At 47.3% G+C, this 23,757-nt stretch overlaps 2 protein-coding genes across 2 annotated transcripts; both read left to right on the top strand.

Annotated features, from left to right (window-relative positions):
* Window positions 1-910: 910 nt before the first annotated feature.
* Window positions 911-12,115, top strand: pias4a (protein inhibitor of activated STAT, 4a). Its single transcript, XM_030373290.1, has 11 exons — window positions 911-1,025; window positions 2,154-2,538; window positions 2,967-3,051; window positions 3,152-3,193; window positions 3,658-3,748; window positions 3,984-4,112; window positions 5,667-5,772; window positions 6,215-6,288; window positions 7,240-7,400; window positions 8,194-8,345; window positions 9,044-12,115. The coding sequence occupies exons 1-11, from the start codon at window positions 999-1,001 to the stop codon at window positions 9,301-9,303; spliced, it is 1,512 nt and encodes a 503-aa protein (XP_030229150.1). The 5' UTR covers window positions 911-998; the 3' UTR covers window positions 9,304-12,115.
* Window positions 12,116-12,885: 770 nt separating this feature from the next.
* Window positions 12,886-22,579, top strand: map2k2a (mitogen-activated protein kinase kinase 2a). The gene is made up of 11 exons (XM_030373291.1): window positions 12,886-13,563; window positions 13,784-13,994; window positions 14,208-14,354; window positions 14,888-14,965; window positions 15,373-15,424; window positions 18,331-18,455; window positions 19,060-19,273; window positions 19,612-19,676; window positions 19,800-19,858; window positions 20,376-20,421; window positions 20,799-22,579. The coding sequence occupies exons 1-11, from the start codon at window positions 13,475-13,477 to the stop codon at window positions 20,907-20,909; spliced, it is 1,197 nt and encodes a 398-aa protein (XP_030229151.1). The 5' UTR covers window positions 12,886-13,474; the 3' UTR covers window positions 20,910-22,579.
* Window positions 22,580-23,757: the final 1,178 nt, after the last annotated feature.

Raw genomic sequence — 23,757 nt, 5'->3', positions numbered from 1 at the left:
ATGCATTTCACTTCTTGAAATATATTTATATGTAGGCCTACGATAGAATATAACTCTAGAGACAAATAGTGTCCGTCTCGGACCAGATAGTAGTCTTAAATAGTAAAGTTTATGTAAAAGAAAGAAAGGGAAAGATAAATAAAAAAAGAAGATCATGAAGATCATAGATCAAGATCATAAAGAAAGTCCACTCAGTGGAACAAAGTGCAATGCACTTGCACTATGCAATTCATTAAGGACTTCTACATACAAAGGAGCAAGTGAAATCGTCATGGTTCAATTATGACGTTGGGTTTAATATGTGTTGTGTGTTTTTGTCTGTCTAGCAGAAGACACGAAGAGTCTCTCCGAAAATCTGGACTAGATTTCAATAGTATGGATCGGAGATATAAGTTTCCCTCCATTTCCCTCTTTATCCAGGGGGGCGGTAAGAGCCCCTGACATATCTTCGAAATCCATCATCGTTGCTCGATGCAGTGATGTGATACGATTCCCATAGATACTAATGAATTAGTATACGAGTTTGATTCAATAATTAAGGGAGACAAAGAATTCAGTCGAGAATGAGTGGTTGAACGCAAAACACGGAGTGGATTATATCGTGCAGACGGGAGCCGAGAGCCCACGTGAACCAGGCCAGTTGGCACACCATAATTAAGAAGGGTGTTGAATTTAAAAGAAATGTAAACCACACGATCAAAATAACTCGAGGATATCAAACCAAGTCTCTAATAAGTTCTCCATATTAGTTATCACCTGTATATGTGCGGACACAGAGGCCTGTTATGGAAAAAAGACCTGACTCTTAGTGATTTTTTAAAAGTTGTACTGTAACTTTAAATCGGGATCGGAACGCCTACTTTCCCTGCTCTGCTCCGGGCATGTGGAAGGGATGGCCTGTGATTGGCCGAAGCCGAGCGTCGACCAGAGACACCGCAGCGCCTCATTGGTGAGAGAACATCCATCCTCCAGGACTCTCGCGGTACTGCTGCACGAAGATGGCGGCCGAACTGGTGGAAGCGATGGCAAGTAGAGCTGGGCTCGCCTGGGTGGGTGGGAGAGGGGCTCCGGGGCTGTCCAAGCAGACCCCGTAAAGGCATTAAGGCATATGGGTTCAGGATAAATGGGGCCAGGAGTTATTACTATGACAATTGTTGAATATTTGGTGTCTGAAAATACGAAGTAGCCTCAGCAGCTAGCCTGGTTAGCTAGCCCTGTACACTGGCTGGGCTAGCATCGAGCTGGCTATAGGGGAGAGACAGTCGAAATGAATGATGAGACCATAAAAACATTCGGTAGCTTGTGCCTAGCATGCTATCAGCTCGCTGTATGGCACCAGACACTTCGGATATAGCTGAATGGATATCGATAAACTACTCGATTAGTTTAATTAAGTGTGTGCACCTGTCAAGTCAATTATTACCATCCATCCGAATCTCACACCAGCCTTTAATATAACTTGCTAGCGTGTAGCAGAGGCTATGCTGGACATGTCTCATGGATGATCTCAGTAAAGTGGTTCTTTCTATTGTAGGACCGCTCATGTTGTTGTGCAAAGTGTCACCACCTCCCACCGCTTACTATTATTGTTCAGCACGCACTTCAAATATGCTTATGTCCCCAGTATCATACACGGGTCGTGTTTTGTGACTGACCATTGTATGTTTTGATTAAGACCCTGTATGTCCCAGAACAAGCTTTCATTTATGTCTGATTGCATTTGTGTCGAGGCAAAATCCCAACAATTGCTGTACTGTTAAACTTGGATGGACAAGCAGAACATGCTTGTCTTGCGTTTCAGTTTGCGATTTTATGTTTGGTTATGCTGATAGTGAATGAATGAAACGCAAAAAATCAATATGGTTAATCATTTGGCATGTATGTGTGTTTTATAGAGTTAGTGTTAGTATGCTATGTTTTTCTATTTTTGTACATAAAACAGTGCACTGAATGATGTTCTGCACATGACAATGAAGGTGGAAATGTGAATGGATGTTTAATATAAGAAAATCACTGTTGTGATCCTCATTCTCAATTCATTGCTTGCAATAAGCTACATGTTGCTCTAAGATCCCACAGATCACCCCTCCCCTCTTTTGATAAACAACCTAGTGACTAATTTGTTCCTCCGGCGCTCTGGTCTCCCCTTCCAGAACATGGTCAAAAGTTTCCGGGTCTCGGACCTGCAGACGCTGCTGGCCTCGATGGGCCGCAGCAAGAGCGGGCTGAAGCAGGACCTGGTTGGTCGGGCGCTCAGGCTGGTGCAGACCGAGTACAGTCCGGAGCTGCTGAAGAACGTCAGGCAGCTGTACGAGTCGCGCTTCCCCAAGACATCCGGCTGGCTGGCAGCGCGGCGTCCAGAGGGCCTCCCGGTCGCCTACTCCTCCTCACTCAGCTCCTCTCCTACAGCCACCTCTCAGGGCGCAGACTACCTCAATGGCATCTCCAAACCTATCGCCGCACCTGTGGCCGAGGTCAAGCCGGTGCCCCTGCCCTTCTACCAAAACTTGGAAACACTGCTGCCACCCACAGAACTGAGTAAGGGGTCCTTTTGAAACCAGACGGTGGCCTGCTGTCTTATGGATTCATCCTCCTGGTGGTTTACACTGGGGGATAGTGGGCGACTTCAGTCATCCAGCTGGTTTCAATGTCTTCTCCGGCCTTAGTTTCACCAGCCCTTTGCATAAGCTGTACCCTTCACCTCCATTAGGAGCAATGTCCTTTCAGACAGAGTTACGGACAAGTTAATAGACATCCTGGTGTATTAGCACCGTCTGTTTGTTTGTTAAATGTAAAATGTATGGTGTGGCCATGGGTTCAGTGAATGGCGGCTAACACCTCCAGGGCTGGCTCTGTGATGAATATCGTATAGATTATTGATGAAGCCACGAAACACAAAATGTTCTGCTCATATTTTTATTGTACTAATGAGAATGGCTTTGTTTTGACATCTTCCTTCTCTTCAGTTGCCCAGAACAACGAGAAGTTGCAGGATAGTCAGTGCATATTTGAATTAACACAGAGCCAAGCAGACCAGATCAGGAATGCCAGGTATGATAAATACGGTCTTAACAGTTTCCCTAAATTCTCTGCTATTCACTACATTTTTGTCACTGATGGTAACATATTAACCTTTTGATCTCTTCCACAGTGAGCTCCGTGCAGGAATAAAATCAATCCAAGTCGTGCTTAGGTAAGCCTTATTAAAAACATAAATAATAATAAATGCCACGCAAACTATTAAACAGATCCTCTCTCGTCGGTTAAGTAAGTTCTCGGTTACTCCGTTAGTATCCTCCGATTCCAACATGGAGTCTGGCAACCCAGTGCATGCTGGGACAGTTTCAGTTTGAACTGACTAATGGCTTACTACGTCAATAATAACAAGAGGTTTCCATTTCAACATCCTGAGCTTTCCAGTTGAATAGACAGGAATAGGGACAACAGGAAGCATCCATGGTGGGGTGTTTACAAGCAGTCTTCCTGTTTTGTGTTTTTTTTTTTTTGCATAGCAATATTTTGATGTTCAGTTACAAAGAGAAAGCATGTCTGTTGGGCAAAGTGTAATTGTAGCTGTCTTGGCAACCAAACATTTCTATGTCTCACTAACTCTTTCCTCCTCCTGCCTATTTTTCCTCATTTATTTATATTCTTCAGAATCTGCTACACAGACTCTATTGGTGTCCAGGAGGATCAATATCCACCTAATATCGCAGTCAAAGTCAACCAGTCCTACTGTCACGTACCAGTGAGTAATCTTCCCTCTGATATCTAGCCTCACTTTGAGTGTCTGATGTCTTGATAAAAGACATTTAAAAAGTAGCAGAATCTTTTAACTTTTAAGGGATTTGCCTCGATTTAAATTTTAGGTAATTTTTTATTATTATGTAGAACCATAATCTGAAGAATCGTAACTTAAGTTCTGCTGAGCGAGTGTTGTAGGATGGCTGTTGACAGGCTGGCGCGTTCTCCTGTGTGTCCAGGGCTATTACCCGTCAAACAAGCCTGGGGTGGAGCCACGACGGCCCTGCCGACCTGTTAACATCACCCCCTGGCTACACCTCTCCACAGTCAGCAACAGAGTCACCGTCACTTGGGGCAACTTTGGCAAGGTGAGCCTCTCTAACAGCACTATGTATGTACTCCATGTTGAACGACAACTTTTATCCGAGCTATGTGGCCTCGGGGCAGATTCTTCTCTCTGTAAGATGTACAGTGTTGAAAGACTAATCACGTGTTTTCTTTTCACTTGAACAGTGTTGTTTGTGTTTTGGATTTGTTGGAATGATCTTGTCCTAAATTTTCATTGGTTGAGTTAAGGAAGCTTCTCTCAGCTGGCTTCTCTAAGCCACACTGCAATACAGTACTTGGGCCTATCAGCATGTAAAAGAAGCTGGACTTGGATATACAAGCTGTGATATTCATCTACTCTGGTTTACAAAGCACATTAAGTAAATGTTCTACAAAATAAACACGCAACAAATTTTCTAACAAAGCAGCCACTTTATCATTTTACCTACAAGGGTTAACATCAGGCTATGAGGGGTAGAGCAGAAGGGCTATCACAAATTAGTCTTGAGTCTTTAGTCATCATATTTCCATTGTTTATGGAAACACAATTTGAACAGTCAACATATGAATCAGTGTTGTCACAGTTACCAGGGTTACACAGCTTTGGGTTTGATCCGAACCGTCCTCGATGTCTCCATCCTACAAAGGATAACACGGTCATCGTATCTTGGGCCAGGCCATGTTGATGATTTACCCCTCACCTCGTCTGAAACGCTGACATGGAGTCTTCTAGAACTGAGCTATGTCTCGCGCCCTTATTGTAAATTTTTTATTGTTTTTCTATCCTTGGAATAACTTGGATGAAATGTAACCAAATCTTCTTCCTGCAGTTCGCAAATACACATAGATGTTAAATAGGGCTGGGTAAAAGAATCGATTCATCAATGCACTGCAATTTATTTGTTCTCGATTCAATTTCGATAAAGATTTTTTTTAAATCGATTATTACCATTAAAATAGAATAAGCATACTCAGGCATTGTAATCTAGAAGCGAGTATGCCTAAATGTACATTGTACATGCCCTTTTACATTTGTCCATATTATTATTACTTTATGCAAAGTCAAAGTGTGTTTATTGTTGCATGTACCAAATTGCTTCAGCACAGCAAAATTCTTACGACTTGGCAAGCATCATTCATCTACGCAGTAGACGTCATACATATAACAAAAATAACATAAAACTCTATAACACTATGACAATAAACCATATAAAATGTAACATTAACATACAACAATTAGAGTACAGTAGAAGGGCTAGCAGCAAGTTTAGCTCAGGAACAATACTATACAATGGTGCATTCCCTTTTTGCTAGTTAAAGCACAATTAAATGGTTGATTCATTTTAAAATGGTTCATTCTAAATAATATTTAGGTATTTTTGTCATCTGCATGTATTATTGAATCGATATCGAAGCAATTGGATCAATATCAAATCAAGACCTAAAGAATCGAATTGAATTGTGAGGTACCTGGCCATACCCAGCCCTAATGTTAAATATATAAATGTATTTTAATTTATTTGGGCTCCACACTATTGCCACCACAAGGGGATAAGTTCCACCCAGGTCTCATGGTTCTCCCCCCCCCCCCCCAGCGTTACTCGGTGGCGGTGTACCTGGTCAGGGTGTTCACCTCAGCAGACCTCTTCAGCCAGCTGAAGCTCTGTTCTGTGGAGAGCGCCGAGCGATGTCGGGAGCGCAGTAAGTCTACCTCACCTCCGGTCTTCTCAGTTTATTGGTCATTAAGAATATTTCCCAGCGTCATTGTTTTTATGGGTACTTAAAACGTTGTCTAGTTCTGTTCCCACCAGTGGCAGAACGTAGTGTACATGCAGGGAACTCATGGATGCTTGCTTGGTGTGTCAGGAAGTCCCTGGACTTTGGGGACGATAGGCATGAATGAAGACTTTTGAAAAATGTTTTTCCTAAAACTAGTTCTCAAGGCATAGTGTTCTGCTAGTTTCCAATCAGTTCCATTTTCCCACTGGTTCAAAACGTGAATTCAATATGTCGAAACTGCTCTGGCCCACTTTACTTACCACTCGCAAAAAATATCGAGGAAGTGAAATGTTTATAGTTGTTGAACCATGAATAGTTGAGGTTTGACCCATTTTACAATATTTCATCGGTTGACCCCGTCTAGTCCAAGACAAACTACGGTACGACCCAGAGAGCGAGATTGCGACCACGGGACTACGGGTTTCTCTCATCTGTCCAGTAAGTACTTTCTCTGTTTGTTTCTCTTAAAGGGTCAAATATTTGACCCAAGTCAAGTGCAGTTTATTTTGTACAGCCCATTTCATCCACAAAACGGCCACTCGGTGTGCTTAAGAAAAGACACAAATAAAATTGATAGATGAAAGCATGAAAGGAAGTGCAAAACTGTAGCTATGTAAAACACATTGGATATAAAAGCATGTGTAGACAAATGTACATTTTGTAAACGGATTAAAGAGCACAGAACATAAAAACACGAGTGAGAAAATGAGAACGGAGTGACCTCATTCCTCTGCACCACTCCTCTGCACCTCATGACCTTGAACGGGTCTACACACACTTCAGCCAACTCAGTTCAACTGGTATTCAATGTTTAGTCCTTAAGCTCACGCGTCAAAAGCCAAGATGCACGCCATTAAAGGAGCAGGTAGGAGTTCTCTTGATCTTGCCCAACGAGGCCTACAGGTCCTGCAGGCATTGGCGTTTCAACCAAAACATTTTGGCTGGAAATATCAGGAAACGGTATTAAATATCTTATCCCGATTATAGTAACAAAAATGTTCACGGTTATCAGATCTATTGCAGCATTGTTAAAATGTCCTGACCACAAATTAGCAGCATTACGTGTTTCCCTCAGCAATCTTATAATATAATGGAATATATACTAGACTACTCCTCTTAGAAGGCTACAGATTCTCTTGAGTGCTGTTTCTACTTTACAGATGTTTTTTTTGACTCGATTGCATTGACCTGTGTCATTGATTGTTGCTGGACAGTATTATCTCTTTTATTTTCCAAATGAAGTTAACAAACACGTTTTTAACTTGCGTTAATTTTAACTTGGTTCATCTTGAAACGGGTGGCTGCTTCATCCCTAGTGGGGTCCACACCCTTTATCCCCTTGCGGTACCAACCGTTCTCTCTCTCTGCGTCCGTCCGTCCCTCCCCCAGCTGGTGAAGATGAGGCTAGGCGTTCCGTGCCGGGTGCTGACCTGCGCCCACCTCCAGTGCTTCGACGCCGTCTTCTTCCTGCAGATGAACGAGAAGAAGCCAACATGGACCTGCCCCGTCTGTGACAAGCCCGCCCCCTTCGAGCTGCTCACCATCGACGGGTAAGGAGGCCGGACAGGCCCAGACCTGAGGCTCAGACCTTAGGCTAAATCCTGAGGCCCGGACCTTAGGCTCGGACCTGAGGCCCAGACCTTAGGCTCAGACCTGAGGCCCAGACCTTAGGCTCAGACCTGAGGCCCAGACCTTAGGCTCAGACCTGAGGCCCAGACCTGAGGCCCAGACCTGAGGCCCAGACCTTAGGCCCAGACTTGAGGCCCAGCTTCGAGGCTCAGACCTGAGCAGCAACTTTTACTCTTTTCGCTTTCTTTTTTTTCTTCTCACGCACGTTCTGTTAAGGTGATTCCTGAATGAGTTTTTGCTAAATAGGTCCGGGTGATTTAGAGCCACTCGATGTACAAACTGGTGTAACGTGTTGCAACGCAAACCAGTTAGGACATGCACTGCTTTACAGCTTTTAGATAATTTTAAGGTTTTAAGGTCGCCCTTGACAAGCAATTATTTGGAAATGGTTGGCTCAGGGGGTTGTACAACTGTATTTCATCGAGCAGTCTAACTTGGTGTGTTAAGCATCTTCTTGATCCTGATGCTCTGTAGGTATATCCCATGCTGTATACGTTTTGTCTGATTTGATCACTATTCTTTTGTGTAATAGTAGTTGCTGATCATAGGCTCTCATTTCAGTTCTGACTTGTTTTGGAAAGCTTCAGCTTCAGTCCCAATAACCAAAGCAGTGTCATGTAAAATAGGGGGAAAATCAGACGAAGATCAAAAATCAATCAAACGGAGTGGCCGGTGCAGTCCTTGTTGAAGGTCGTGTCATCCCTTCTGTTTCAGGTTGCTGTCCGAGATCCTGAAGGAGACACATGAAGACATTGAGGAAATAGAGTACCTCACCGACGGCTCCTGGAGACCAATCAGAGACGAGAAGGAGAGGGACCGAGAGCGAGAACGCAGCGACACACCGGACTACCCCGTGGTGGATATCTGTGAGTCTGGTCTCTCTTTAGTCTGGTCTCTCGTTAGTCTGGTCTCTCGTTAGTCTGGTCTCTCGTTAGTCTGGTCTCTCGTTAGTCTGGTCTCTCGTTAGTCTGGTCTCTCGTTAGTCTGGTCTCTCGTTAGTCTGGTCTCTCTTTAGCCTGGTCTCTCGTTAGTCTGGTCTCTCGTTAGTCTGGTCTCTCGTTAGTCTGGTCTCTCGTTAGTCTGCTCTCTCGTTAGAGGATCGCACTTTGTCTGTCTCCTCAGGATCAGGTCATTACAGCATCAATATGGTGCAGCATAATTCAGTCAGATATAATGAGGGCTATACTTTGAAACCCGGCAGAACTGTGTAAACAAGAGTTGACAAAGGACCAAATCAAGCTTCTTTTCATTCAAACTTCTGGTCCATTTAAGTTTGTTTAGCATTATACTTCAACCTATGGACGCGCTCAAGACTTTACCTCTGCTGGCACTGCTGCCTGTCACTTTTTAACTTTATGGCATCTTATCGGTGGGATAAGATTCCCACCCCTAGTGGGGCTAGTGGGTTGAACCACCCAGAAAAGGTTAGTTTATCAGACCTGGTCAAACCGGGTCCCAGCCAGTGCCTCCCACCAGAGCCCTTGCATATAAACCCGGGCTCCTCCCACAGCACTCGCCGCCCCAGACTGACGCCGTTGTTCTGTTGTTGCGTTGTTGGGCCTAGGCGCGCCGGAGGCCAACGGCCACTCCCCGGCCCACAGCAGCACCAGCCTGACGGGGAAGTCCACCAACGGGTCGGTGGGGACGGCGGCGGCGGCGCCCGGGGGCGGGGCCGTGGTGGACCTGACTCTGGACTCCTCCTCTGAAGAGGAGGAAGGGGGCGTGGCTGCGGGGGACAGCGAGGACACTGAGGACAGCACCGACAGCCCCGCCCCCAAACGCGGCCGATACAACTACGACAAGGACCTGGTCACGGCCTACTGACGGGCGGAGCGCGACGGCCCTCCTCCCCCTCCATAGACTGATGTGCAGAGTAAGGGGGGTGGGAGGGGGGGGGTGGGGACACGTTGGTGGGGTGGGGTGGGGTATACAGTAGTCTCCTAGATCCATTCCCTCATGCCCAAACGTCAGAGCCTCTTGCGTATTCCCCGACAAAACACAAACTCGCCGACGGTCCGGTCGACCTCCAGTCTAGAGCGGAGAGCCACCCACTGCGCTGGATTCAACGGCTCTCCTGGCCTCATCCTGGCGGTAACCTCCTCCTCCTCCGCCCTCGTCCTTCGCCGTGACCACCGTCTCCCCTTAAGACTCACCGGGTAGAGTAACCCCAGCCACAGCCTCTCCCTCCTCTCTCTCTCCAAACCCGATTGGTCCTCCCTGCCCGCCTCCCCTACCACCACCCGTCCTCCTGCTCCTCCTCCTCCTCCTCCTCCACTACTTTGTATTCGACTTGGACTTACGGGCTCTTTTAGCCGTGTGTGTTTTCAACGTCTGCGTCTCTGCTTTTTCACATTTATGACAAACGGGCAAGTGGAAGAGAGTACACCAGGGAGCCTGGGGGCGGGGCTTAACCACTCGACGGCGGCTCCGGAGGCCCTGAGCGTCCAGGGTTCGCGAGACTGAGGGGGGGGGGGGGGGGGGGGCGGGCGGTTTGAGGCCAGGCTAACCCTCTCTCCCAAGCGCGGTGTTCGGGTGTGTGTGTAGTGTTGGCAGCGGATTCAATTCTTGAGAGGTTTTTTTTTCCGGAACCTGTCCCTTTTTAATAACATGGGCACAAGAAAAAACCTCCCCCCCCCCCCTTCCGTGTGACGCTTTCCATAGTTCCATTGTCCGTAGATTCAGAGCACCTACCTCAGTCATTAAGAACTTAGCAGACTGACCATAGACTAGCTTAGAAGCAAGAGTACAGAGGAGACGACGGGTGAAGCCAATTTAACACTGGAGATCTTTTATTTTGTTTATTTAATTCTCTTGATGTCCCATTCAGCTTTTTCCCACAGCGGCGACCACTGCTGTAAAGGTTAAGTTGGTCAGGCTCATGGCCAGACGGCCACGGCAGGTTTGAGTTTCAAGGGTTTGCGAGTAGGGTCGAAACAGCAGAACGTCGGTTGGGATTTTCGTAGTTGGCTACTTGGCTAAGCTACTTGGTCAAGCGACTTGGCTAAGCTACTGTCCACAAAACTTGAGCGACGGTGGAGCCAAAGCAGGTATGTTTCGTTGCGTGTGGATGGACATTTAAATGGACCGAGTTAGAGTTTTTGGTGCCTTTTTCGTTGAGTCTTTGAATGGAGGTTGAAGTTTGTGAGGTGGAGTGGAGGCTACCGTTTTGAGGCTGGTGGAGCTGGCCAGTAGATTGCGCTGGACTCTGGAAAATTTGCTTTACCTGTGCTTTCTCTATTTGAGTTCATTTTAGTTTTATATAATGGCGAGCTCCAAAGGCGACGGTGGCTGCGGAGAAGTATTTACAAGTGCTGGCACCCTTTCAAATTTTCTGATTTCGTTCAAAAGTATTGTATTTATTTAATTTCTTCACCATTTAACTTTTGAGATCCATTGCGGTTCGAGTAATTGTACATACTCATCAACGGCAGAAATAACCACCAGCAACAGCAGCATCCATCAGAGCCGAAGAAATCCGTACACTGCTGATGCGACGATGTGAGTGTGAATCGGGGGAAACGGATTCGAGCAGGAGCCAGGCTAACCGTCGTCCTCCCCCCTCGACAGTGAACCCTCGTGAGAATAGTTCTTCTCGTTCTCCTAGCCCGCTCATGGCTGCGTAATGCTTCACAGGTCGCTGGTGTTTGTTCAGAAAACACCGCAAGTTCTCCACGCAGCGCTACCACTGCACTTTGACTCCAGACACTCGGACAGACGAGACAAGTGCGTGGCGCACCACTCCCCTGCTCAGAAGTCTTTATTTTTTACCCCTCTTCCCGCATTGGGCCTCTGTTACACTTGCATCAACGTGGTCCGTGCCATTAACGGCAAGTGAAGTCAAGCCAGTCTTCCATTTCTCTTGTTTCTTGGTTTGACTCGGATTAGAAATCACTGCAGCACTGATGATAGTGATATTATTTGTTAAGCCCCACACACACGCACACGCTCGCTGACCCCTTTGGCTGCACTACACCTGTCCCTCAAAGGCTTATCCGATGTAAACAGGTGGACAACACAAGGGTTAAAACTTAAATCTCGCCATACCCAGCTGGTTCTGCTTTTTATTTTAAATTAGGTATAGAATACCATTGGATTGAAATGGTCCTGTAAACCTTTTGTTTTCTCATGGTTGAAGGTAAGATGTGGAGTGGATTGCTTCTGAGCCGGGGTCATCTGCAGATTGTCACTGACGGAGAGTGGTGTGGTAGGGCAGAAGAATCAGGTCTTTTGTTTTCATAAAATCTGTTCTTATTATACAAAATGCATAACGTAGCATGGGCAAAGGCTTACAATCCATGATGTTAATGTTCTTTTCAGTTTGTCTTTTTATATGTTCATATTAAGACGAAATCTAAATAATATTTTATTAAGCTTGGAATCGCCTCCAGTTGTTCCGAAAGACAAACGGTAATTAAAGAGGATGTCGTTGGTACCAGTGTTGGAGTCGAGCCACTAGGTCTCTGAGGAGCGATTGTGCTCACAGTGTAGATTGTTTATATCCTGTACCAAATGCTTGGATCTTAGGGACGCGTGTGTCTTGATGAAGGGGGAAAAAACTGTACAATTTGAAATGATCGTATTCTAACACCTGTTATTGACGCGTGGAATTAATTAAAAACAATTTTTAAAAACTTGACCTTCCATGCGGTTATTTTTCCACATTACATCCAAGGAGACTATTGTTGTGTAATGTATACTATGCCCCAGTAGGGGTCCCCAATTCACCAGGCCCGTCGAAAAGTAGGTAAATGGCGCCAACAACTTGCTATGCACTTTGACTGAACATGCTCAAATGTACGAGATTAAATCATGACCCGGTGCATGATGCGAGGTTAAGAAAACTCACGGCTTCGATCATGACGTTATTTGGCAGAATATAGGTGAATGTCAACCCATACTTGGTGGTAGCCTAACTTGTTCGCTCTGTATTTCTCTATAATATGCCTATGGGAAAGCATTATCAATCGTGATAATTCAGTTTTGCATATACAATTGCACATAAAATGCACTGCATTCCGTGAAATAAATTGTGCAATGGGCAACTAATATAATTTAATTGGAAAAGTGCTTGTACCATAGCATGTATTCAATGTGCATGCAAGATCTACATGTTGGGATGATCTTCTATAGAAAGCGGGTTCATTGTCGTGCTGGACATGTGGAATCCAGCATTCGAATGCCTGACAATCTCCAGTAAATTTGAGATCGATAACAGTCGCTACAGTCTAGCAGGCTGGCTGTCTCGATAATACAATTGCGCCTAGGTGAATCTCCCAATACATTTATATTAATGTTAGAGTTTCTACAAGCTATAGGACCAACAAGACGCGTTAATCGTGTGATCGACCTGCTGTCAGTCAGTCATGCCAGTCCAGTCTCGCGTGAAGCATTCTCCGAGTTTGATGCTGCAGCTGCTGTTTTCCTGAAGCACCGCACACCAGACCTCTCTTCTCTCAACCCCAGAGCCGCACCACGGAGCCGGAGGGACTCCTCGCTGTACGTTGGTGTGATCCGACGGCCGGCTGGAGGGGTTAGCTGCCCGTCATCTCGGCGGCCTCTGGTTCGTGTCCGCCCGGCGGGCAGCGCTGTTACTACCGCGCTACTGAGCGGAGGAGGAGGAGAAGGAAGAGGAGAAGGAAGAGGAGGTTTTCCTGTAGCTCGGCGTTAGCTAGTAGTAGCTAGGAGGCTAGTGATCGGTGGCTGCAGGGATATAGTTTAGATGAGCAGTAGTGTCTAAGGTGTCTCCTTCAAATTCCAACGTAGCACCGAAAAGCGACCTGACATGCGACACAACGTCCGATCTGATTTACCGGAATAGCGGACTTGACATGCGCCGTAAAGTAAACTAGTGTAGCTAACTGGAGCTGATTTACTAGCCGGGTTCTCGTATTTGCTCTTTTCCTTCCTGTATAGTTTTTGGTCAACGCTATAACTAATTAGACCCAGATAGTTAGAGAGTATATAAGTGTTTGGACTGAGTCTTGCTCTTATTGAAATGGCTCCCAAGAGAAGACCGGTTCCCCTGAACATTACGCCCATCGGAGAGGGACAGGCCATCTCCACGACCATCGATGCTGCATCCGAGTGAGTACAGTATAGTAAAGTGGTAGAGTATATGATCAAACATTGTTTGTTTGTATGTGGAATGATGGGGAAGTAATCAGAAATCCTAAAGCTGTAGTTATAATTGACCAAACCCACTGTAACACACACCAAGGTTTACACAAGACCAGTGCAAGTCAGGCGTGAGAGTGGCTCTATGTTGCTGCTGGGTGTAATGTGTTGTTTCCCATGTGTCTTATAGGGCAAACTTTGAAGCCCTGCAGAAGAAACTGGGCGAGTTGGACCTGGATGAACAGCAGAGGAAACGTCTGGAGGCCTTCCTGACGCAGAAGGCTCAGGTTGGAGAGCTGAAAGATGATGACTTTCACCCTATCTGTGAGCTGGGTGCAGGAAATGGAGGAGTGGTAAACAAAGTCCGCCACAGGCCCTCGAGTTTGGTCATGGCTCGGAAGGTAAGGTGCTTTTGAGGTTAATTATTAAAACTGTCTGCTACTGAAAAAAAAAACATTAAGAGATTTGTTTGTCAATTTTTTGTGTTTTTACCGTCATATCTTGTTGAGTCTTGGTGTGGTTCCAATCGTGTTTTTCGTTTGTGCTCAAGCTCCACAAATGTGTTGAGTCTTTGAGAAAAAGGTAACCTGTTATATATTTGATCTTTGCCACAGTTAATCCACCTGGAGATCAAACCTGCCATCAGGAACCAGATCATCCGAGAGCTGCAGGTGCTTCACGAGTGTAACTCCCCGTACATCGTGGGCTTCTACGGGGCCTTCTACAGCGATGGAGAGATAAGTATCTGCATGGAGCATATGGTGAGTCGCGTCGTGGATCGGCACACATTTCGAAACTTCAATCTACTTCTTTGGGGTCGACCCCCTTCTTTGGGGTCGGCTTAGCTCAGGAGGTAGAGCAGTCTTCTTGTAACCGAAAGGTTGCTACTTGCTAGTAGATCCCTAGTTCCTGCTAGCTGAGTGTTGTTGTGTCCCTGAGCCAGACACTTAGCCCAATCCCATCTCTACCCCTTACCCTTACCCCTCCTACTTGTTTTGAAGGGGCAAGAGGGAGGGGTAAGGGGTAGAAATGGGATTGGGCCTTAACCCTAACTGCTCCTGACGAGCTGGCTGTCGCCTTGCATGGTTGACTCTGCCGTCGGTTTGTCAATGTGTGTATCAACCGATGTAAGTCGCTTTGGATAAAAGCGTCTGCTAAATGTAAATGTAAATGTAAATGTAAATGCTCTGTTTGGTTGACCGAGCCACAAGCTCAGAGCCGCTGTCCTTTTGGCGTGTTCTTTTTTTCTTGGAATGGAAACCCTCCGTTTGTTAACCTCTCTGTGGGTCTGTAGGACGGCGGATCCTTAGACCAGGTGCTGAAGGAAGCCAGGAGGATTCCTGAAGATATCCTGGGCAAAGTCAGCATAGCTGTGGGTACCTTTTTTGTTTATGTCTGTGTCTTGAGCAATGGTGATTACCGACGAGTAGATGTTATCGTAACAAAGTGCTATTTCGGACAAAAGGTTTTGGGCAAACCCAAAAACTAGATTTTTTGTACTGTGTCATACCTGGCATTGTCATGTTACTCATTTTGACCGTCAGTTCAATCGTTTAGATCAAATATTTATATATAGGCTAAGGCATTGTATAAATTAGTTCTGATGCATTAGTTTCATTTATATTGTTGTATGCATACTGTATTTTGAACACCATGAATCACACAATCTTTGCATATTTGTACTCTTTCCAAGAAGTGCAAAACACCTTGGGGAAATATTTGTTCAGATGTCTCAAATGAAGAGACTTGTAGTGAACAGAATCCCTTCCTTTCTTCCAGGTATTGAGAGGGCTGGCCTATCTGAGGGAGAAGCACCAGATCATGCACAGAGGTACAGCCTAAAACCCTACAGGATAGCACCTAGCATCAGGCATTATCTTAGCATTATCTCTGCACTTGGAGGATATGGGAAATGCTTTCCTTGGGCACCTACCATGTTTGTTTCATTTTATTAATGTGCACTTCCTGAGTCTCTCTCCGTTTAAAATTTAGCAGGTATTTCTGTTATACATTAATGGATTTTTGAATGGTTAAACAGTTGGTGGAAAACTGTATATATGTGGTAACGGTTTACCCACTAGAACCTTGGATGTGTCCTAATTGTGCCTTCATCCAGCAGTGGTGGTGATCATTTGCACATAGTAAATTAATCATAGGCCAACAAAAAGCACCTGGTGTAGCACTTGATATAATTAAACCAACGTAATTAAATCTTCTGATCTAATTAAAGTGTTTTAGCTGAGTGGAAAAACAAACAATGAAAGGCTCTGCTTAGTCACGTCCACATATTTGATTTTTATAAGAATCTCGATTTTTACTGATTTCCGATTTTTACACGACTGTAGTCGTGTCTAAACGGTGATGATATATCAAGTCAACAATGTCTAGTTTTAAGTGTTCATTTTTGCGACAACCAGGTGGTAAGAAGGGAATCTACGCTACTAACCCTATGGCATCAGATATCACACATATTACACATTTGTGAAGATATTCTAAAAAAAATTTAACTTTTTTTCTCTCAACCATTTCCTGCCTTCTTTGCTCATTCTACTTCCTGCTCCTCTTGAGCGGTTGAGTTGGTTGTCAAGACTCGCACAGCCAAGAAGGTAGAAACAGGAACTGTTTTGGGGCACCCTCTTTAAATAAACACAAGGATGTGTTTGACAAAACATTTAGACACAAGGATACTTACACCAACGCAATCTGCGTATCTGTCAGAAGTGGTTATGGTGAACGAGAAGAGCAGACTTCCTTTCTGCCGAGTCAGGATGAGTTGGTTCTAGAATGACTCGTAAGTCCCCAATGTTGAGCAATGTGTGTTTGTGTGTGTTTATGAACACTAGTTATGTCTAGTTGGGAAACCGTTCATTTCTTGTAGGACTGATGCAGCACCTTGCATCAGCTAACGTGTGTGTGTGTGTGTGTGTGTGTGTGTGTGTGTGTGTGTGTGTGTGTGTGTGTGTGTGTGTGTGTGTGTGTGTGTGTGTGTGTGTGTGTGTGTGTGTGTGTGTGTGTGTGTGTGTGTGTGTGTCTCCGCGCAAGCCTACTACTTAAAGCTAATGCCTGTTATTTCTCCCCTCTGCATATGATCTGCATGAGTGTCACTGTCCCGAAAAACAGTTTAAATCATCAAGCAGCAGCCCCCCCAAACCCATCCCACTGTATGACCGTAGCGGTCTTAAGAATTTAACTGATGTGTGACTTGGACTGATGTGTGGCTCGACTGGAAACGCATTCGACTTTCTTATAAGGCCTTTATGTCCGGGACATTAAATGGCCTGAGCATTAGTAAGTCAAGGCTTGAACAGTCTGACCAAAGTAAGGACAGTAAGGTGGTGAGGGGGGGGGGGGGGGGGGGGGCTGTGAGTGACCTCAGCCAGGTGTCAATAGTAGACTGTTGGTGCCGCCCGGGTACGGTGATGCCGCGTCGCCACGGTTGCGTAACGTACGTTTTAAGGAAGCGGTCCTTACTGTATAACGTGTTTTGGTTGCCGGGCGATGGGCACGGTTCGAAGCGGTATTTTTAGAAACTGCTTCGAAGAACTGGATGCTGTAAAAGGGGGGGCAACGCCGGAGTCAGCACTAGGGCTCTCTCTCTTCCACTCGCTCCTTCGTGCCCGTGTGCGCTCCTCTCTCCAGGTGGGTCAAGCATAAACACACTCTCGGGGTTCTGTCTCCAGGGCTCCTCCCTGTGTCTCCTTCGTTCTGGTTCCAACCACCGCGTTCGTCCCCGGAAGTCGTCCGGCCTCTCGCAGGTGCTTCACTGGGGGTTTTAAAGATTCATTTTTAGCATTTTTTATGCTTTGTTATAAAGTGAAAATAGACCGGAACGTATGGGAGATGGTAGGGGAAGACATGCAGCATGGGACCACGGGCAGGAATGGAACTCGGGTCGCCGTGGTCAGGACTGGGCCTTAATGGTACGCGCCCCTTCACTGGGGTTTTGTGTTTCGGTTTCCCCCCCCCCACATTCATATACGTCTGCCCGTGGTCAGCGTGGCCCTGAGAGGAGGAAGCTACGGCCGACACGCCTCTCGCCGGCGTAGCTCGTAGCTTTAGCTGTGTTATTTCAGGTCTCCGTGAGGGGGAGAAAAAAAAAAAAACGAGTGGTCTCTGAGCCAGGGCAGTAATTACAGCCTCTTAGATATGATTATATGGCAGCCACGCCCGACCTACCCCTCCCTACGTCTGGCCCCGCTCTTTCATGCTACTTCTCTCTCCCAGTCCCTCCACGTCGCGTGTGTGTGTGTGTGTGTGTGTGTTGGGGAGGGTCACACACACACAGACCACAGCGGAGAGGGACTGCAGAGTCGCTGGCCCTACCCCATTATTTTCCAGGATGTTTTGCTCCAGTCAGGAGTGGGAATGCGGTGCGACGTCTCCTGTTTGTCACCGAGCCGGCCCGGGGATGCTGTCCCGGCTATATTTGGTGTGTGCCAGAGGAGGGGTTCACGGATCCCGGTCTAAATATTTATGTCAACAAGGATTGTTTTTCGTCGCGAGAGGCAGCCAGACACGGACACGACCGGGCTATTGTTGGACGCTCCGGTGGTGCATGTGCACCTCATCCTGACACCCCAAACTAATCCCCTCGCGGGATCGTTCTCACTTGCTTTCAAATAAACTGGAACCCGTCTCCTACGGTGTGTGTGTGTATGTGTGTGTGTGTGTGCACGTGCGTGTGCGCGTGTGGAAACGCACCTCATGCGTGTCTGTACGTCTGTCCTCCCTGTGCAGACGTCAAGCCCTCCAACATCCTGGTGAACTGTCGCGGGGAGATCAAGCTCTGTGACTTTGGCGTGAGCGGCCAGCTCATAGACTCCATGGCCAACTCCTTCGTTGGAACGCGCTCCTACATGTCGGTGAGTCAGCCCGCCGCCCCCGCCCCCTCCCCCTCCCCTGGCCCCGGCCCCGGCCCCCCCTCGGCCCTGCCATGTTTTCTCGGCTCCTCTGCCATCTTCCCGGCTCGCCCTGGCCCCTCCCCTCATTGTCCGTACTCCCACGTGGCCTCCGCCAAGGCCGTAGGTTAGGCCCGCACTCGGAAATAACCGCACCAAAGATTGATGTTGGCGTTTGGTTCTCGCCTTCTCTCTCCTATTCACACAAACGCCTGGATGGTTCAGGTCCCCTGTCCATTTCCACCGTGCCCTCCCTCCTTTCTCTCTCTCACCCACCCCCCCCCCCCCCCCTCTCCCCCTCCCCCCCTCCCCCTCTTCTCTTCCTCATCCTCCTCTTCCTCCTGTTCCCCATCCAGAGCCAAGTCGGTCTGTAGCCAAGACGGCCCCTTCGCCGTCCGTTTGCCCTCTCTCCCCGCTCCCCCCCCCCCCCTGCATTCTCCTAACACGGGGCGGGGGGAGGGGCGCCTCCCTCCCCTCCCCCCTCTCCCCCCCCCCCCCCCGCCCGGGCCCCTGGCAGCGGCCCCGCCCCCCCGCCCCTCGCTGACGTACGCTCTGTGCCCCTCGACAGCCGGAGAGACTGCAGGGCACCCACTACTCGGTGCAGTCGGACGTGTGGAGCATGGGCCTGTCCCTGGTGGAGCTGGCCGTGGGCCGCTACCCCATCCCTCCGCCCGACGCCAAGGAGCTGGAGGCCGTGTTCGGGCGGCCCATACCGGACGGCGCCGAGGGAGAGCCGCACGCCAACACCCAGAGGCCCCGGCCGCCGGGACGTCCCGTCAGCGGTAAGGCGCGGCCCGCGGGCGATACGCGTTTTAGGCGCGCGAGGTCGTCGGGCGTATTGGCCGGGCCAGAGGGCCGTCGATTCAGACGTTTGTGAGGCTGTGGGCGCCTGATGCGATATGATACGACTTTATTAATCCCCCGTAGGAGAAATTAGTTTGTTACAATAGCCCCAGCAGCAAGCGGAAAAAACACAGGATAAGAATAAAATAAAATACAATAAGAATAAGTACGGATACACACTGAAGTAGGCGCTACGGGTAAATGCTACGCTGATGAGCAGGTGTCCCGGGCGGGTGCCTGCTGTGTTTTAACCGCGCTGCTTGTGCCCGGATCACAGGACACGGGATGGACAGCCGGCCCGCCATGGCCATCTTCGAGCTCCTGGACTACATCGTGAACGAGGTCAGAGCGGGCGGGACGTGACCACGACACCTTCGTATCGTCTCGGCTCTGAACGCTGTTTATACTGCCTCCTGATCTTTGGAACGGGAACTGAACCTCTCTTCTTCTGCTCCTCTCCTGCAGCCTCCCCCCAAGCTGCCAAACGTCTTCACCGCCGACTTCCAGGAGTTCGTCACTAAGTGGTGAGCAGGGGGGGGTTCGCGCTCTTCATCGATCTGCTGCTACAGCGGCCGAGAGGCTGAGGAAAGATTACCTAAAAAATCACAATATCGCACGGCCTTTCATCTACCTTTTAGTTTGGATGATATTTGTGTGTTGGTTTATTTAGTCGGTAAAACTATTTATAATTTTTTTAAACCAATGTTCAAAAATGCTTGAAAAAGAGAAAGCACAGATATATGCATACGTCATCAAATACTGCATAGAAAACAACATGGTTAAAGAATAACGTAATTTGGGGATATGATTTTTAATCTCAAAGTATTGCGCAGAGGCTTTGCCTTCATTCATAAATTACAGAAATAAGAAGGAAAGGTTTGATATTGTTGTTTTCATATTTCTTTACTGAGCAAGGCATCATTTAGTGTCTGGGCACAAAAAGCTTTGAGACAGCCATGTTTAGACAGAAGGTTGTTTTGGAGAAGTATTCGAACCACACCAAAGACGACTCGCCCAATCACACGCTTCTGTCTCCCGCAGTTTGATCAAGAACCCAGCCGAGAGAGCCGACCTGAAGATGCTGAAGGTACGAAACCCAAACACGCATGAAACAACGTTCAAATGTCATGAGTCATTAGGTCTGTTGATGCCATGGATGGATCCCTTGAAAATCCCAGTTTCATTCCGTACAGGTAATAGAACTGTCTAAAGATTTTCTTATTTTCCCGGGGCTCGCCAGCTCAGGAGGCCGAGCGGGTTGGCTGCTAACCGGACGTTCGATCCCAAGCAACCCCTAGCTAGAGTGTCGAGGTGCCAGAGAGCAAGGCACCTCAGCCTAACTGCTCCCGACGAGCTGGTTTGTCGCCTTGCACGGCTGACTCGGCCGTCGGCATGGAAATGGGTGCATGTTAGGCAATAATGTAAACCCCCCCCCCCCCCCCCCCTCTCTCTCTGTCTGCCCAGAACCACACCTTCATCAAGAGAGCGGAGGTGGAGGAGGTGGATTTCGCCGGCTGGTTATGCAGAACCATGGGGCTGAACCAACCAAGCACCCCCACCCGCGCCACCGACTGAACCACACACACACACACACACACACACACACACACACACACACACACACACACACACACACACACACACACACACACACACACACACACACACACACACTGCCCAGCGAATACTGTCGCCCCCTCTAGCTCTCAGCTGGTGATTGGTTTCTGTTTGCTCCGCCTCCCCCCTTCATTGACTCCTCCTCTGACAGCAGCGACAGGGGGGGGGGGGGGGGGGGGTGGTATGTACCGTAAACAAAGATGGCAGCCTTGGCCGGGTCGTGCCAAAGCAGCCCCCCTGTCCTCTTGTCCCCCCCCAAACCGCCATGTTGTTATTAGTGTTATCGCGCGTCACCACGTTTTGTATTATTGTATTTTCCGCGTTAAGCTCTTTTTGTTGGCGGAGGTTTGATGGCTGCACTTAAACGGTCGTTTAACGGCGGGTTTGTGGCCCAGAGGAAACTGCCCCAAAAACATGTACACTCCTCTACGTGTGAAGTACAATTATGGCTTTTAATGTAAAGGTAAATAGTTGTTTTTTGATGGTCCGTTTTCTTTTTCTATTTCATGGATCTGTATTTGTCTGAGGCATCGCCGAGCCTGGGGGAGAGGCGAGTGGAACGGCCGGCAAGTTGACATTTGAATGAGTGGCGTCCTAGGGTAGGAGTCAGTACCGCTGTCTCTTCTGGGCTCGGTGTTGGTTTGGATGGGAGGTTGGTAAACGAGGGTCGTTAGAAATCATGACGTCCCCGACCAAAGAGAACGCTCGCGACCACAAGAGTTCATGACGCCAGCCTCGACCCCCTTTTATTTGTCCTATTTTTGCTTTGATACGTATTCACACGGTGTCACCCTCCTGCTTTGATTGTAGACGCGTTAAAAGTCCCAGTGGGTTGGCGGGGGTCAGTCACTCATGGGATGACGGCACTGGTTCCCACTACACGATCTCACGCAGCACGCTTGGGGGCCGTGTGGCGCCGACGTCTCTCTGACTCCAGCGAGCGCACCGCGGTCGACGAGATACTCGACGGCCGATATAGCATGGCTTATTATCTTTCTTATACCGTCTGTGTGTGTTTGAGTTCCTTAAGTCATGGTGGTGCAAGAGGTGCTTCAGTTATTACTATTTTTTAATCAAATGCTTGAATTTGGACTATCAATGGGTATGCAATCCTGTTTTGTCAGTGTGTGCGTGGATAATCTCCCCCGGGACCCTGGGTTTACACGTCTGTGCTTTTTTTTTTTTCCTCTTTCCTTTTCATAAGTGTTGCAATTTAACGCGCAAAATTGCTGTACAATTCCAAAGCGAGATCAAGTTGGCTTTGGGCTTCACTCTTCTGCTAAAGGAGAGACTTTAGATCACTGAATGGATTTGTATGTTTCATCCAGGTCTCGCTGATGTTACTGTGTTCGCACACCGTCTTGCCAAGAACCCATGTATTCTCTGCTTATGGCTGAACTTTCTTAAATGCAGAAGGACTCTGCAACCATTCACAAGGGAATGGATGTACTGTCACTTGTAAGTGTACAAAGCTATATTAAAAAGTACAAGAGTACTATTTTGCAGTCTTAATATACACATTTTTGATTTATGTAAATCACAAGGGAGAGTCATTTTATTATAATATAAAAATGTGTTGAGTATCGTTTCAAACGTATAAAAACACTTAAATAAACATTATTTGTGAATGTCTTGTCACTTGTTTCTTCAGTGTGCATTACCTGCAAAATACAAAAGCTGAACTACTGAACTGAACTTTGTGCTAAACATTCTGTGTCAAATATGTGATATGTTGGATATGTTTATAGAGAGGAATCTGTACTGACCCTGTCTCAACAAGGCGATTTTTCCGGTCTGTTTCATCCTAGCTGTGTTACAGAATTACAGAAAATAAATGACATCGAAATGTAGAGTGAAAGAGATTAAATGGAATGGATAAAGTCCCCTTCTCGAAATATGACTAATTCCACAGGCTTGTCAGGCTTTGTTTAAATGCTAAATGTAGCCCATGTGCCATTAGTTAACATTACTCTTTATATCCCTACTCAAAACCATCACTCCCACTCGTAATGGCATTCCCAGTTCTCATGCGGGGTGTCTGGGATGGGAGCTAAGCGGTTTATACTAGAATAAAAAAAAAAGACATGCTCTTAAAAGTGACTGACATCATCCCAGACTGCTACGGGCACAAAACAACTAATTTTGAGGGCGGGCAATACTGCCAGACAAGAATGAATGAATTATTTGTTCATTTAAAGTGAAATTCCCGACGGGCCAAATGAGTTGGTGGACACATATAGTTCTCGGCTGTGTATGAGACGGTAGGCTTTATACCAAAGACATTTAACGCTCTTATTTAAGTTCTGATGGCGTTGAAAAGCGGCCGCAGGAACCGCATGAGCACCTGCGTGGTTTGACAGTGGCGGGGTCTTTCAGTTGCGGGTTTGACAGTGCCCTCTAGGCAGTCTCGGTGTCACTGCCGCTCTCTTCGATATCGCTCTCCAGTCAGTTTAGAAGGATCTGCACGTCGGGCAACTCCACTTATCGCAGAGCCAACCGGAATCTCTTCTGACGAGCAAGGTAAGCATTTCTGCGGCGCTTCTCGTCCTGCTCATGTGTTGACATGTGTTATGAAGTGTGTTTTTCTGTTCTTTCAGGTGGGCTCCCTCTGCTACACGGGGGCGATGGCTGTACACGAGTGGTAGGTAGTTTCTATCATGCTCCAACCTACACCACAGCACGATGACTGACTTAACTCAGAACTGAGGAGGTGTGGTTGTCGGGGGCTTAGATTGCCCAACACCAAGTGCACTTCTGGTTGATAAGATTTATACTTTATTACTTCACGGTTTTATAACTTCTCACC

The sequence above is a fragment of the Gadus morhua genome, chromosome 12 (genome assembly GCF_902167405.1).
Source record: "Gadus morhua chromosome 12, gadMor3.0, whole genome shotgun sequence".
NCBI classification, from domain to species: domain Eukaryota; kingdom Metazoa; phylum Chordata; class Actinopteri; order Gadiformes; family Gadidae; genus Gadus; species Gadus morhua.
This window is presented reverse-complemented; position numbering and strand designations above follow the sequence as displayed.

Bases quoted from the DNA above. Each gene is read 5' to 3' on its own strand.
- pias4a (XM_030373290.1), top strand. From the start codon at position 999: ATGGCGGCCGAACTGGTGGAAGCGATG. The intron at 1,026-2,153 runs GCAAGTAGAGCT...CTCCCCTTCCAG, and splicing joins CCGAACTGGTGGAAGCGATG to AACATGGTCAAAAGTTTCCG. The intron at 2,539-2,966 runs GTAAGGGGTCCT...CCTTCTCTTCAG, and splicing joins GCTGCCACCCACAGAACTGA to TTGCCCAGAACAACGAGAAG.
- map2k2a (XM_030373291.1), top strand. From the start codon at position 13,475: ATGGCTCCCAAGAGAAGACCGGTTCCCCTGAACATTACGCCCATCGGA. The intron at 13,995-14,207 runs GTAAGGTGCTTT...TCTTTGCCACAG, and splicing joins GTTTGGTCATGGCTCGGAAG to TTAATCCACCTGGAGATCAA. The intron at 19,677-19,799 runs GTCAGAGCGGGC...CCTCTCCTGCAG, and splicing joins TGGACTACATCGTGAACGAG to CCTCCCCCCAAGCTGCCAAA.